The sequence below is a fragment of the Stigmatopora nigra genome, chromosome 10, assembly GCF_051989575.1.
Source record: "Stigmatopora nigra isolate UIUO_SnigA chromosome 10, RoL_Snig_1.1, whole genome shotgun sequence".
NCBI classification, from domain to species: domain Eukaryota; kingdom Metazoa; phylum Chordata; class Actinopteri; order Syngnathiformes; family Syngnathidae; genus Stigmatopora; species Stigmatopora nigra.
The window spans coordinates 2,950,190-2,962,500 of record NC_135517.1 but is presented as its reverse complement, the minus strand read 5'-3'; the positions used below and the strand labels follow the sequence as shown (position 1 = coordinate 2,962,500).

Below are 12,311 nucleotides of genomic sequence, written 5' to 3'. Positions count from 1 at the left end.
TAATTTGGAGCAAATATTTATGATTCATACGATCGACCAATCCTTCTAAAAACGCTGTGAAACAATATAAATTCGCAAGAAGAGCGTCCATCTTACCTCGGGCGTACAAGTAAACAGTGACTCCGTTTGACTCCGCCTCCACCCCAGAGTTGTACCATCCTCCATGCGGATCTCGCCCCCAGGCTTCGGCACGGCACGCGTAAACACCCTGATCCTCCAGGACGGCGCCGTGGACTCTGAGCCGGTACGTGACGGCGGATACGCGGTCCACGCTGACCTCGCTGCCGTTGACGTAGACCTCTACGATGCCATTGTACGTGAGGGCGGCCACGGCTTGGGGTTCCGCTTGGGTGACCGGCTCCGGCGTCGGGTTCCTCATCCGCGGATCTGGGAGGGGCCAACGTAGCCACTGCACCTGAGCCCGGGCGGGGCCGGTGCTGGTAATGGTGGCCGTGCAAAGGACGGTGATGGTGCTGCCCCGTTTCAGCAGCGGGCCTCGGGCGAGCTGAGCACTCGCCGAAACGACCACATCTAGCAATTAAATACAAAAATGAGGACTATATTGTATATCACTGCCTTTACCAAAGAGGCAATACCAAATACCTCAACAAAATTCCTCTGAATGTATAAACATTTCAGTTTGTTTAAATTCATCACCGTATGCATGCATGTACATCTATGTGTATGCATGTATGTGCTTATATATGTATGCATATGTGTATATGTGCTTATATATATGTATGCATATGTATATATGTGCTTATATATGTGTATGTGTATGTATATATGTGCTTATATATGTATGTGTATGTATATATGTGCTTATATATACTATGTATATATATTTCAGCAACACGCTTATTTATTTATACATTTATTCATGTATTTATTTATTAACTTACTTATTAACTATATATTTATGTCTAAAATGTCTTTTTCTGTGTCTGTATTCTCACCCTCTTGCTACTGTGACAACAAAATTTCCCAAATAAGGGATGAATAAAGTTATGCAATGCAATCATTTGAATTTGTTTAGATGTGTTTAATTGCACGTTTTTCTGTGATAAAATTAGCTTCTTCCTTACTGTACTGTGCTACTGCACCAATAGAAGTTTTTGCATGCATGTTCTTCATCTAATTACATTAATAAATACTTTTCTTATAAGTTTCTTTCATTTTTGTGTTTCTCACATCTTCCATACAAAATTGGAACATTTTTAAAGGTTTGAGTTGGTAGTTTTTATGAAGACCTTGGAACAAATGACCAAATTTACATATAAAGTACTGATCTACTTACAAAATATTCAACTTCTGAAAAAAGGTCTGTAACCAATGAATTTCCTAAGTAGATGTGCGACTATAAACCTAGTGTGAGTCCGCTTCCTCACCTTTGGTCTTGAGATTGACCGTGACGCCATCAGATCTCACTGTAAGTGTAGCCGGAGTGGAAGGGGCTGGGATGGTGCGACCGGCATAAACGTTGACCACACAGCGATAAACTCCAGAGTCGGCAGGTCGGGCCGAGAACAATTTCAAGCAATAGCTGGCTTCCCCCATTTTCTCCATAGAGCCACCGCTGGATCGGCTGATATCGTCGCCCCAGCTCACCACGCCGTCTGGGCTCATTTTGGCTACTTCCACCTGAATAGGCCAACAAAAACATAGTCTCAAAACAAAACAATATCCCAGGAAAACACTAGACAATAACTATTCTCGGCGAATATCAGTAGTTTTTTTAGGACAAACATTTCATTAATTAGAGAAAATATTTTTTTCCAAAACGAGGGCTCACAGAATTGATAAAAAAAAATTAATGGTTATCTCAACTCTCCTCAAAAATCATATGAACGTGTAAACTAAAATGTTAATCTATGGATATGGATACAAGAACTGTAATTAAACAGTGAATCATTGCATAAATATTACACTAAATTTATAAATTCAACGAGGTTAGGTTTTTTTGGTTGAAGTAGCAAGACAGACAGAAGACACAGAAAACAATGTAGACCTAGTTTAAAAAAACTGGAGCTGATGTTTTCCTGAAGGAGAACTAGTAATCGTTATTATATATAATTTTAAAATGCATTTTCCTCAAGCTCTTTATAAACTTGGCGGGCCGCCAGGCTAAAACAGAACCCTATCCAAAAAAGTACAAAACGAGTAAAAATTTCAACCACATTTTCCGCAATGATGACATCTTAACAAAAAATAGTTTGCTTGTTAAGAGTACTTTTCAAGAAATTACTTTTTTGTAAGACCCTACAATCAAGTATTTTTAATAAAAAAGACTTATAGTAATAACAAAGTGGTCATTTTAAAATCCCGATAAATATTTGTACTTATTCCTAAAACACAGACAGCAGCCAATGGGTTTCTCTAACCCTAATTTTTCTGCAATTTTCTTTCATGACATCCCAACATTCTTACCTCCACACCCCCAGACCCAATCAGCTCCCCACCGGCGGACCCCCTCTTCATCCACTGGACTTGCAGACCCGAGTTGACCTCGGAAGGCAACCCGTTGATTTTACAGATCAGAAGAAGAGGCGCACCCACTTGTAGGGTTACCTCACCTTGAGGTGATGATGTCACACTCATCGATTCAGCTATTGGATGGAAAAAAAATACATTTTAATATCTTCATCCATAGCCGCCCCAAATTAAACCCTGTCATTTGTTTGTGCATGTCTACCATTTTTAATATAATAACAATACCCGCATTGTCCTCACGAACAAAAGAGGAAGGTCCTGCGGGGACCCGACATTATAATCAGGCATTGTTCTGGATTCAATTCCCATTCAGCACTTTTTAACAACCATTCGCTCGACCTACATCTATGACGTGTACAACCCAGAAAATTAGCTGTTCCCAGAAGATGTTAAGTTGAAAGAAAAGTAGAAATCCCAAGTGTGGATAAGAGTGAGGTGGGTGAAAAGAATATTTAATCCTGTGGATTTGAGCGAAAGCTAGGCCTAATCAAGGAGTAAAAATAAAATAAAACATCTACACCTTTGGCTGAGAATTCTGGAAAGAGTCTAACAGAGCCACATTGGTGGTTTATGCCACGGTTACAAATCAGAACATGTTTTTCAATGTCATCCCTTCAATACAGCGGCAATCCTCTTAGCAAAGAAATTTGAGAAAACTAATGCTGGTTCCCTCTAATTTTTGATATGTCATGGCAGATGGGACCGGACGTTTGGTCGCTGGTCTTTTGGTCGCCGGTCTTTTTGGTCGCCGGTCTTTTGGTCGCCGGTCTTTTGGTCGCCGGTCTTTTGGTCGCCGCTCAAATGTACTTAGATATTATACAGTACTTGGATATTAAACAGTACTTAGATATTATACAGCACTTGGATATTAAACAGTACTTGGATATTAAACAGTACTTGGATATTAAACAGTACTTAGACATTAAACAGTACTTAGATATTGAACTCTCTCTCTTAGATATTAAACTCTCTCTCTTAGATATTAAACCCTCCAAATAAAAAAAAAAATGCCTTCTCTATTATACGACTTGTACTCAAAGCCAACTTATATACGATTTAGATTTCTCTTGACCACCAAAATCCTGTTTTTTAAGCTAAAATTACACAAAAAAACTGTACATTTTACATTAACAAATTCCTATTTAGCCCATTATTCTTCATTTAACCCTTAATAACCATCAGTCTGCCTTCCCTAAAATGTGACTTCCATTTTTTCCTCTTCAGTATGTGTTATTCACTTTGCCTGAAAAATACGATCATCTAATTTCTATCAAATTAAGTAAAAAGTACTCACATAGTTGCTTTATGGTCAGGTTTCCAATGTCCAGCGTCCTGTAAGCAATCTTCTGCCACGATCGATCCGGGTCGCGAATCCACTGTGCAGCCTCACAGAAATACGCCCCCGTGTCTTCAGGCTGAAGCACCCTCATCTTCATCACATAGATGTCCTGGCCATTGCCGTCGCCATTACGTTTTTCCAACGTCACGTCGCCGTTGTCATAGCGTTTCTTGTAGGCACGCCCGGGAACCACACCCAACATTTTGTCGATTGAGATGATCTCACGGACGGTGCTGAGTTCCGGCCCCGTCGCGCCGCCCGAAGCCGCTGGGCCACCGCGTTTCCCAAACGTGACGGACAAGTGGGTGAGCTGCTCTGAGCCGATGCTAGCCGAGCACGTCAGGGTTAATTCGGCACCCTCAGGGAGCGGTTGTCCAGTCAGGGAACGGGTGTAGCTTATCCGGAGTGTGTCGGGAATCACTGCATGTGGTCAAAAGAGGGATATTTTATTCTAATTGGCCAACGCTATAAGAAGTATATCACATTAAAGACGGGTCTGAGAACTGGATTTTCTCGCATATATGGCAAATTTGTTGCTAAAAATTTGATGACTGAATCAAGGGTATGGCTTATATGCGCATAAATTAGACTTGAGATGCACGAAAATGCCATAAAGCAAGAAAATGTGGCCGATACGGTCTTTTTTTTTCAAAAATAGAGAAAAGATAAACAGATAAAATAATAAACAAGAATTATTTTGATGTCTATGAATGAAATTCAAGAAAAAAATAACAAATCTTGCATAAAATGTGAAAAAACTCACTTGTGCCTACCAAGATTTTCCCTTAAAAGTATTTTTAAAAAGTATTAACATTTGTACTCTCTATTAAAACCAAAAATTGTGAATCAGGGGGCGGCTTATACGAGAGAAATTGTCAAATTCAACAATTTTAAGGCAATTTTAAGAGTACGGCTTATATGAGAAGGTGGCTTATAGAAAATATAGTAAGACTAAACTTCCTGTTACATTCTAGGAGAAATATGCGTGACAGAACAAGTGTTTTGTGTTTGTTTTTGGTGATACAAGTTAGCGATTCCATTTGTAGTCAAATGGAATGTAACAATCAATGTGACCAATCTAGAAGTAATGCAACCCGTTTTACAACTGTTGTTCACTAACTTAACTTTCTGGTCACAATATTGTGCCTTTATTTTATACTCAGTCAAGACTAATAGTAACTATTGTAAATAAAAAGAAAGAAAATAAAGCAGTTTTAAAACATATTTTAGCTCAATCACTTATATATTAGATTTAAATAGTATTATTTTACATTAGGATTTAACTCTATTATGTATGATGGCCTTTTGGTAATTTAATATGTTTATATAATTCACATGATGTACAATCAACCTCAGGCTCCAGTTTTTTTTAACTAGTTCTACAATGTCTTCTGTGTCTGTGTTTGTTACTATTTTGCTACTGCAACCAAAACAATTGTCAAATACAGGATGAAATAAAGTTCTAATCTAACTTAATCTAATCAACATTATATTTAATACAATTTTAAATTGTATTTCTACAGAATGTGCGTTCTACTTCAGTTTCTTCAATACATATTATTCAATGAGTTTAGCATATTTGGACAATATTTTCCATGACATTTTTTGTTCTAATATCTACTACATTTACTTTTCCTAAAAATCTTTACATTGTATTTGACATTATTTGTTAGTCGAGACTCTCCATTATTTAAAAGATGGATTACCGTATTTTCACGACTATAAGGCGCAATGCATTATAAGGCGCACCCTCAATGAATGACATTTTTTCCATATATAAGGCGCACTGGATTATAAGTCGCCCTGTCTATTTTGTAGAAAATTTCAGACTTTTAAGTGCGCCTAATAGTCGTGAAAATACGGTAATTAAATATAAATAACTTTACCTTTAACAACAACCGAGCCGCTGTAGGATCCCTGGTAGAGGTTATCTGTGCTCGGCGTGTAGCACTCGTATTTTCCCTGGTCGTCAGGACGCAGCCTTTGCAACACCAGCCTCACATGGTCGCCGGAATCTCGGTCCACCCTCACTTCCCCGTTCCTCACCCGGGCTTGGAAGGGGGCGTAGGGGAATCCTTTGTCTTTGGTGGACACTACTCCGATCTGCCTTCCGCCAGAGTCGTCTCGGTACAAGAACCACTCAAAATCTTGCGTCCGTGGGCCTTCGTAGCCGGAGACGGCGCAGGGCAGGGAGACGGAGAATCCGGCGACGCGGTACAGCGGTCCTTCGGGGACGGTCACCTCGCGGGATGCCGCCAAATTGAGCACTGCAAGCCAAAGACAATGGAAATTATTGCTGGTCTTTTAGTACTGTTTAATATCTAAGCACTGTTTAATATCTAAGAGAGAGAGTTTAATATCTAAGTATTGTTTAATATCTAAGTACTGTGTAATATCCAAGTACTGTTTAATATCCAAGTACTGTTTAATATCCAAGTACTGTTTAATATCCAAGTACTGTTTAATATCCAAGTACTGTTTAATATCCAAGTACTGTGTAATATCCAAGTACTGTGTAATATCCAAGTACTGTGTAATATCCAAGCACTGTGTAATATCCAAGCACTGTTTAATATCCAAGTACTGTTTAATATCCAAGTACTGTGTAATATCCAAGTACTGTGTAATATCCAAGTACTGTTTAATATCCAAGTACTGTTTAATATCCAAGTACTGTTTAATCTCTAAGTACTGTTTAATGTCTAAGTACTGTTTAATATCTAAGTACTGTTTAATCTCTAAGTACTGTTTAATGTCTAAGTACTGTTTAATATCTAAGTACTGTTTAATATCTAGGTACATTTGACAGGTGACCAAAAGACCGGCGACCAAACGTCCGGTCACGTACTGACTACTAGCTAACTCTTCGAACACCAAGACATAGGTGATCAGCCAATCGCAGGGCAGGAATAAACGGACAACCAATCAGGAATAGGGGCAAATTAGAAAGCTAAATTAACTTTGCATTCATGTTTTTGGAAAACAAAGAACCCAGAAAAAATCCACACAAGCCCTGGGCATACATGCAAACTCTACCCAAGTCCAGACCTGGAATCGAACCCAGAACCAGCTCTGTTTTCATTCCATTTGAAGTCAACTAAATGGATTGACTGACTAATTATTTCTATATTAGGTTTTAATTGTATTATGGCTGCCAATGAATGAAAAAATAAAATGTAATTTGGCGGTTTATCCCTATTTTTTCCGTTTTTAGGGCCAAAACAATGATTCCATTAAAAAGGACGCATACTTTATCATTGGATTTTTCCCCCCGGAGAGGATTTTCATCTTAATCTTCCAGTAATGGCAAACGTAAAGGAATCAATTCGCCATGTTTAGCCATGTTTTGTTTTTGTTGCTCTTGGCTTTAACCTCACCTAAAAAAAATGGATTACAACCTGAACAAACCTGAATGACGGGGCGTGTTTGCGTAAACGTGGGCGAGCTTACAACACGCCGTCGGGCGAGCCGGAGCGTCAGCGTGATGACACGCCCGTTGGATAATGACGCACGCAAGGAGGGGGGGTTGAGCCGGGAGGCTTAAGCGGATCGAGACCTAATTAATGTTGGACTGGGGAGAAGCTACAAGGCACGTTTTGTGACAATACTCAACTCTGTCTGGATTATTAAGGCCTGGATGTTGGGCGTGGGACTCGGATTTACTCGCAAAAGCAAGATAATACATATATAGAATGAGAGAATAGCAAAGGATGTGGTGTTGGTAGCCATGTTATTCCCGAAAGTCAGTTTGCTGTTCTCATATGGCAACCACAAAGTACTTTAATGCAAACACTTTCGATTTCAGTAAGCGGTTAGTGGATTTAAAACGGAGTTTTTGGTTCCGCATTAAAAAAATAATGGTAGAAAGTTTTAATCTAGTATTGGTAATGTGCTTTTTGCATTTAAAAAAAAAATAATTGACACTTTTTACAGCGGAAGAAGCCTAATTTTATGTTTTTAAAACTACTAATAATTATATTACACTTTTTTTTGTTTAATTTGTTTACATATGACATGGATTTATAAATACTTCATCAGATTTTGGTTTTCATTATGTTAAAAAATATATTATATGATTATAAAACTGTAATATGGCTGTTTTTGTAAAATTTACACTTTAAAAAATGATCCATTCCTGTAAAACGATGACTTTCATTACATAAAATTGATACCTTTACCCTTATTATAAGTATATTAATATTCTGTTTACATTAAAAAATATGTTATCTCTAATAATGCACTGAATGACGATACAATGCTTAATTCTCATACTAAATTAGCGGGTCGGCCTCACAGTTCTGGGGTTGTTTGCATGTTCTCCCGGGCTTGCATGGTTTTTCTCCGGGTACTACGGTTTCCTCCCACATCCCCAAAAAAATGAAACCAAAGCTAGCTAGAACACTAAAATGAATGTAAACATGAATCATTGTCTGTCCTTTTTTGGCTGGCCACCGAATCAGAAACCTGGGATAGGCTCCATCACCCCCTGCGGCCCTTGTGAGCATAACGGATTCACACAAAAAAACATTAAATCCAGTAAAATATTCCAAAAGTGGTTGTGATGTTTTCATAGTTTGACTATTTTAAAAACTGGTCAATGTAAAACCAATTAAGCACCTATATTTTAAAGATTTAGGATGACATCATCAAAAGGGGACTGACAGAACCAACTCTATAGAAAAATGATCAATTTTGCAGAGTATAACACTCAATTGGTTTCGATTTGAAGCAAGCCTGAGTTGATTCATATTCCAGTCATGCTCAATTCGTCTGTGCGCATGTTGCATAATCCACGCACCCTTAAACCACCGAAAACGAGCATCGCGTTAAAATTGCACCACAAGAAGCCTAAAAACAAACAAAAAATGCGCGTGGCCGACGAGTAGTGAAACGTGCACGCGCAATCGATTTCCACGTTTCGTTGCTCACCGTAATACACAGAGATGAACACTAAAGTGTTTTTTATCCCATCCATGGCGCTTTTTGTCGTTCCTCCACCTGTTATTGCCGTCTCGGATGCTCTTCTTCACAGATCATCCCGCCTCGAACCTTTCCAAACGCCCTATGTATAAAATAATGACAATTTTAAAAATGAATGACAATAACATATTGACGCGTCGGGATCGCCAACGCCATGTTTTCATTCGTCTTTGCCGATCTATTAAAAAAACGAATGGCCGGAGTTCAGTACCGGAGTCTAGACGTAGTAGGAAGAACAAGCGAGGAAATATAGTCCGATTAAAAGTTATAAGGTTCCGTTTTGATGGAGGGAGTTTCGCTTCCAAGTGGCATCTTCATCGTTGCAGTTGGGCAGACTCGGGGGAGGAGCTTAAACCGCTTCAATGAAGATACACCGGAACCATTGGTCAAAGGAGTGATCATCCAAAACAGCAGAGGGCGATAGAGAAGGGATACTACTGGATTTTTGGCACGACCGGAAATAGTTTACTCTACTGAACATATTTTTTTTGTTTTCCAGTGTTCTTTAAAAATATTTTTACGTTACTTTACACGATTTATTATTTGTTAATAAAAATAATAATAGTAATAGCAATAGTAACAGTAGTAATAATAGTAGTAATAGCAATAGTAACAATAGTAATAATGATAATAGTAATCATAAGTAAAAAATTCTTCAGTATGTAAATTACCTATTTTATTACGTATCAATACTTTACGTATTGTACTTACGAAGTTTTATGCATAATAATATTTTAAGTACTTTGTTTATATATTCTCCAACCAATCATTAACTTTTTAAGTTTAACTTAAACAGTTACCAAATTATTTTCACCAATATATACTTCTATTTTGACCTTTGCTATCATTAAAATAATACACATTCAAAAGTGTATTGTCAACCGCACAGTCATCTTGATCTCAGTCACATTAATTTCCAACGTAAACATAATAATTGGTGAAGAGGGGGCGTTTCTGTAGGCTTTCCACAAGAGGGCAGCAAACACATGCCATTCACAACACCAAAGCACAATTGCCCAACTGCTACACTAAATACACATTTTATATAAGAAATCATGATTATAACACCCATTTCATGTCTTCCTTTTGCACAGCAGTTCATAAAAGAACATCAAACACAAAAAATGTCATATCACAACTGAAAATCACGTCCAATCCATTTAAATTGGAAATAAATGCTTATTTTAGTATAGCTGATACCACTAAATCACAGCCATCTCCTTCCAATCAGAATGCACTGGACATATTTCTCCTCATTTAAAACTTTCCAACACGACCAAGCAAAAACTCCAACTTCTACACTTTCCACTGTGGAACGTCCACTACCCAGATAACCAACCAGTGATCAGATCTGTTCCATGACACCCAAAATAAGCAGCCACACCACCCGAGATACCTGATTAGCGCTTGCTATTCTCTTGTTCCCTTTCCATTATTTTCCCAAACTCTGACGCGCATTCTCTCCTTCCTTTAGGCCTTCCAGATTGAAGCTACATGGAAAAGTGGATGACTTCAGCGAGGAAGTCATTAGGGTGTTCTCAGGTTGACGGAATATGCCGACTTCAGCACAGGGGGGGACTACGCTCGCGGAGAGTCGAGTAACTTTTGCGGACGACGACGTAGAGCTTCAATGGGTTCAACTTTCCTACATTCATTGCAGTTTGTCCGTACTGAGACACATTTGGATTTTTTTAACTTCTTAAACTATTCTGCATCTAATGAGAATGGAAAGTATTGTAAAACATCAAAATCTGGGGATTTTTAGACTTATGTGTGTCAAAAATGCGGCCCGGGGGCCAAATGTGGCCCGCCGCATCATTTTGTGTGGCCCGGGAAAGGAAATGATGAGTGCCGACTTTCTGTTTTAGGATCAAATTAAAATGAAGAGTAAAGATGTATATTAAATTTCCTGATTTTCCCCATTTTAAATCAATAATTGTAATTTATGTCAAAGTTGCGGCCCGGGGGCCAAATCTGGCCCGCCGCATCATTTTGTGCGGTCCGGGAAAGTATATGATGAGTGCCGACTTTCTGTTTTAAGATCAAATTAAAATGAAGAGTATAGATGAATATTAAATTTCCTGATTTTTCCACCTTTTTTAAATCAATAATTGTCATTTTTTAATCCATTTTTTTTGTGTTTTTAGTTCAAAAATAATTTTGTAAAATCTAAAAATATATTTTAAAAAAAGCTAAAATAAACATTGTTTTAGATCTATAAAAACTGAATATTTAGGGCTTTTAATCCAGTTCTTTTAATCCATTTCTAACAAAAAAATCTAAATATTATATCTAAAATGATCCACGTGAAATCAAGTTGACGTTAAAGCGGCCCATGAACCAACCCGAGTCTGACACCCTTTGCTTCTATACATGGAGAAAATAAACTGTTATAGCCAGACGCCATGTTCGTGGACGTGGATAGAGAAACAAACGTCCCATTTTTACAACACCTACAAAGCCACACATGGTTTTTAAGGCGGCCATGACAAGAGGCGTCGTCCTCCGTCAGACTGTAGCAACTGTAACGGGCCGAGTAATTAGAGGAAGTCTTTTGTAGACTCACAGTTTAGTCTATAGTAGACATAAAATAGACAGAGTGGGAGTAGTATTGACAATGTAGAGACTGAAAATATGTGAAAAGGAAAATGGACGGGTGTGTTTTGTTTCCAATTGAAGCTTCAATATGGGTACGACGTGTCAGATTTTATGAATGAGCTCCGATTGGTCGATTTGTTTCACTTCCATGTTCATTTTAAGAAGTGTTGAAAAGGTGATGGGAAACAGTAGTACTGAGTATTACGATGTTTTTAAAACGACCGTATTTTCACAACTATAAGGCGCACCACATTTAAAGGCGCACCACATTATAAGGCGTGTCAGTCAATATTGTGTTAGAATGGTCAAAATCAAAATGAGATAATTTTCCAAAACCTCCCAATAACATTCATATATGTAAACATTGATTTCACTTTCATTTGATTTCACTTTCATTTTAGATATAATATTTAGATTATTTTTTTAAATAAATGGATTAAAAGAACTGGATTAAAAGCCCTGAATATTCAGTTTTTTATAGATCTAAAACAAAGTTTATTTTTGCTTTTTTTAAATATATTTTTAGATTTTACAAAATTATTTTTGAACTAAAAACACAGAAAGAATGGATTAAAAAAATGACAATTATTGATTTAAAATGGGGAAAATCATGAAATTTAATATACATCTATACTCTTCATTTTAATTTCATCCTAAAACAGAAAGTCACTCATCATTTACTTTACCGGGCCACAAAAAATGATTTGGCGGACCAGATTTGGCCCCCGGGCCGCCACTTGGACATAAACTAGACTCTAGTATGTCTCATCAGTTATCTTCAACATACACAAAAGGACTAAACATGGAAATTAGCACTTGGCTACAATCTTACACATATACACATTCATTATTAACATGAATATAAATATATTCATAAATATGTGCTTTCCCTTATCAAATAAAT

The 12,311-nt window shown here is 37.7% G+C and overlaps 1 protein-coding gene across 1 annotated transcript in view; it reads right to left on the bottom strand.

Moving 5' to 3' along the window:
- igsf8 (immunoglobulin superfamily, member 8) overlaps nucleotides 1-9,118 on the bottom strand; it is a 9,916-nt gene extending 798 nt beyond the window's left edge. Inside the window, exons 1-7 of the mRNA XM_077727172.1 lie at nucleotides 9,021-9,118; nucleotides 8,759-8,891; nucleotides 5,716-6,096; nucleotides 3,785-4,249; nucleotides 2,428-2,606; nucleotides 1,389-1,641; nucleotides 97-531 (exon numbers count right to left, since the gene is read on the bottom strand). Coding sequence (XP_077583298.1) covers nucleotides 97-531; nucleotides 1,389-1,641; nucleotides 2,428-2,606; nucleotides 3,785-4,249; nucleotides 5,716-6,096; nucleotides 8,759-8,804 — 1,759 coding nt within the window. The 5' untranslated portion in view covers nucleotides 8,805-8,891; nucleotides 9,021-9,118. The remainder of the gene's footprint in view (nucleotides 1-96; nucleotides 532-1,388; nucleotides 1,642-2,427; nucleotides 2,607-3,784; nucleotides 4,250-5,715; nucleotides 6,097-8,758; nucleotides 8,892-9,020) is intronic.
- Between the last annotated feature and the right edge of the window lie 3,193 nt (nucleotides 9,119-12,311).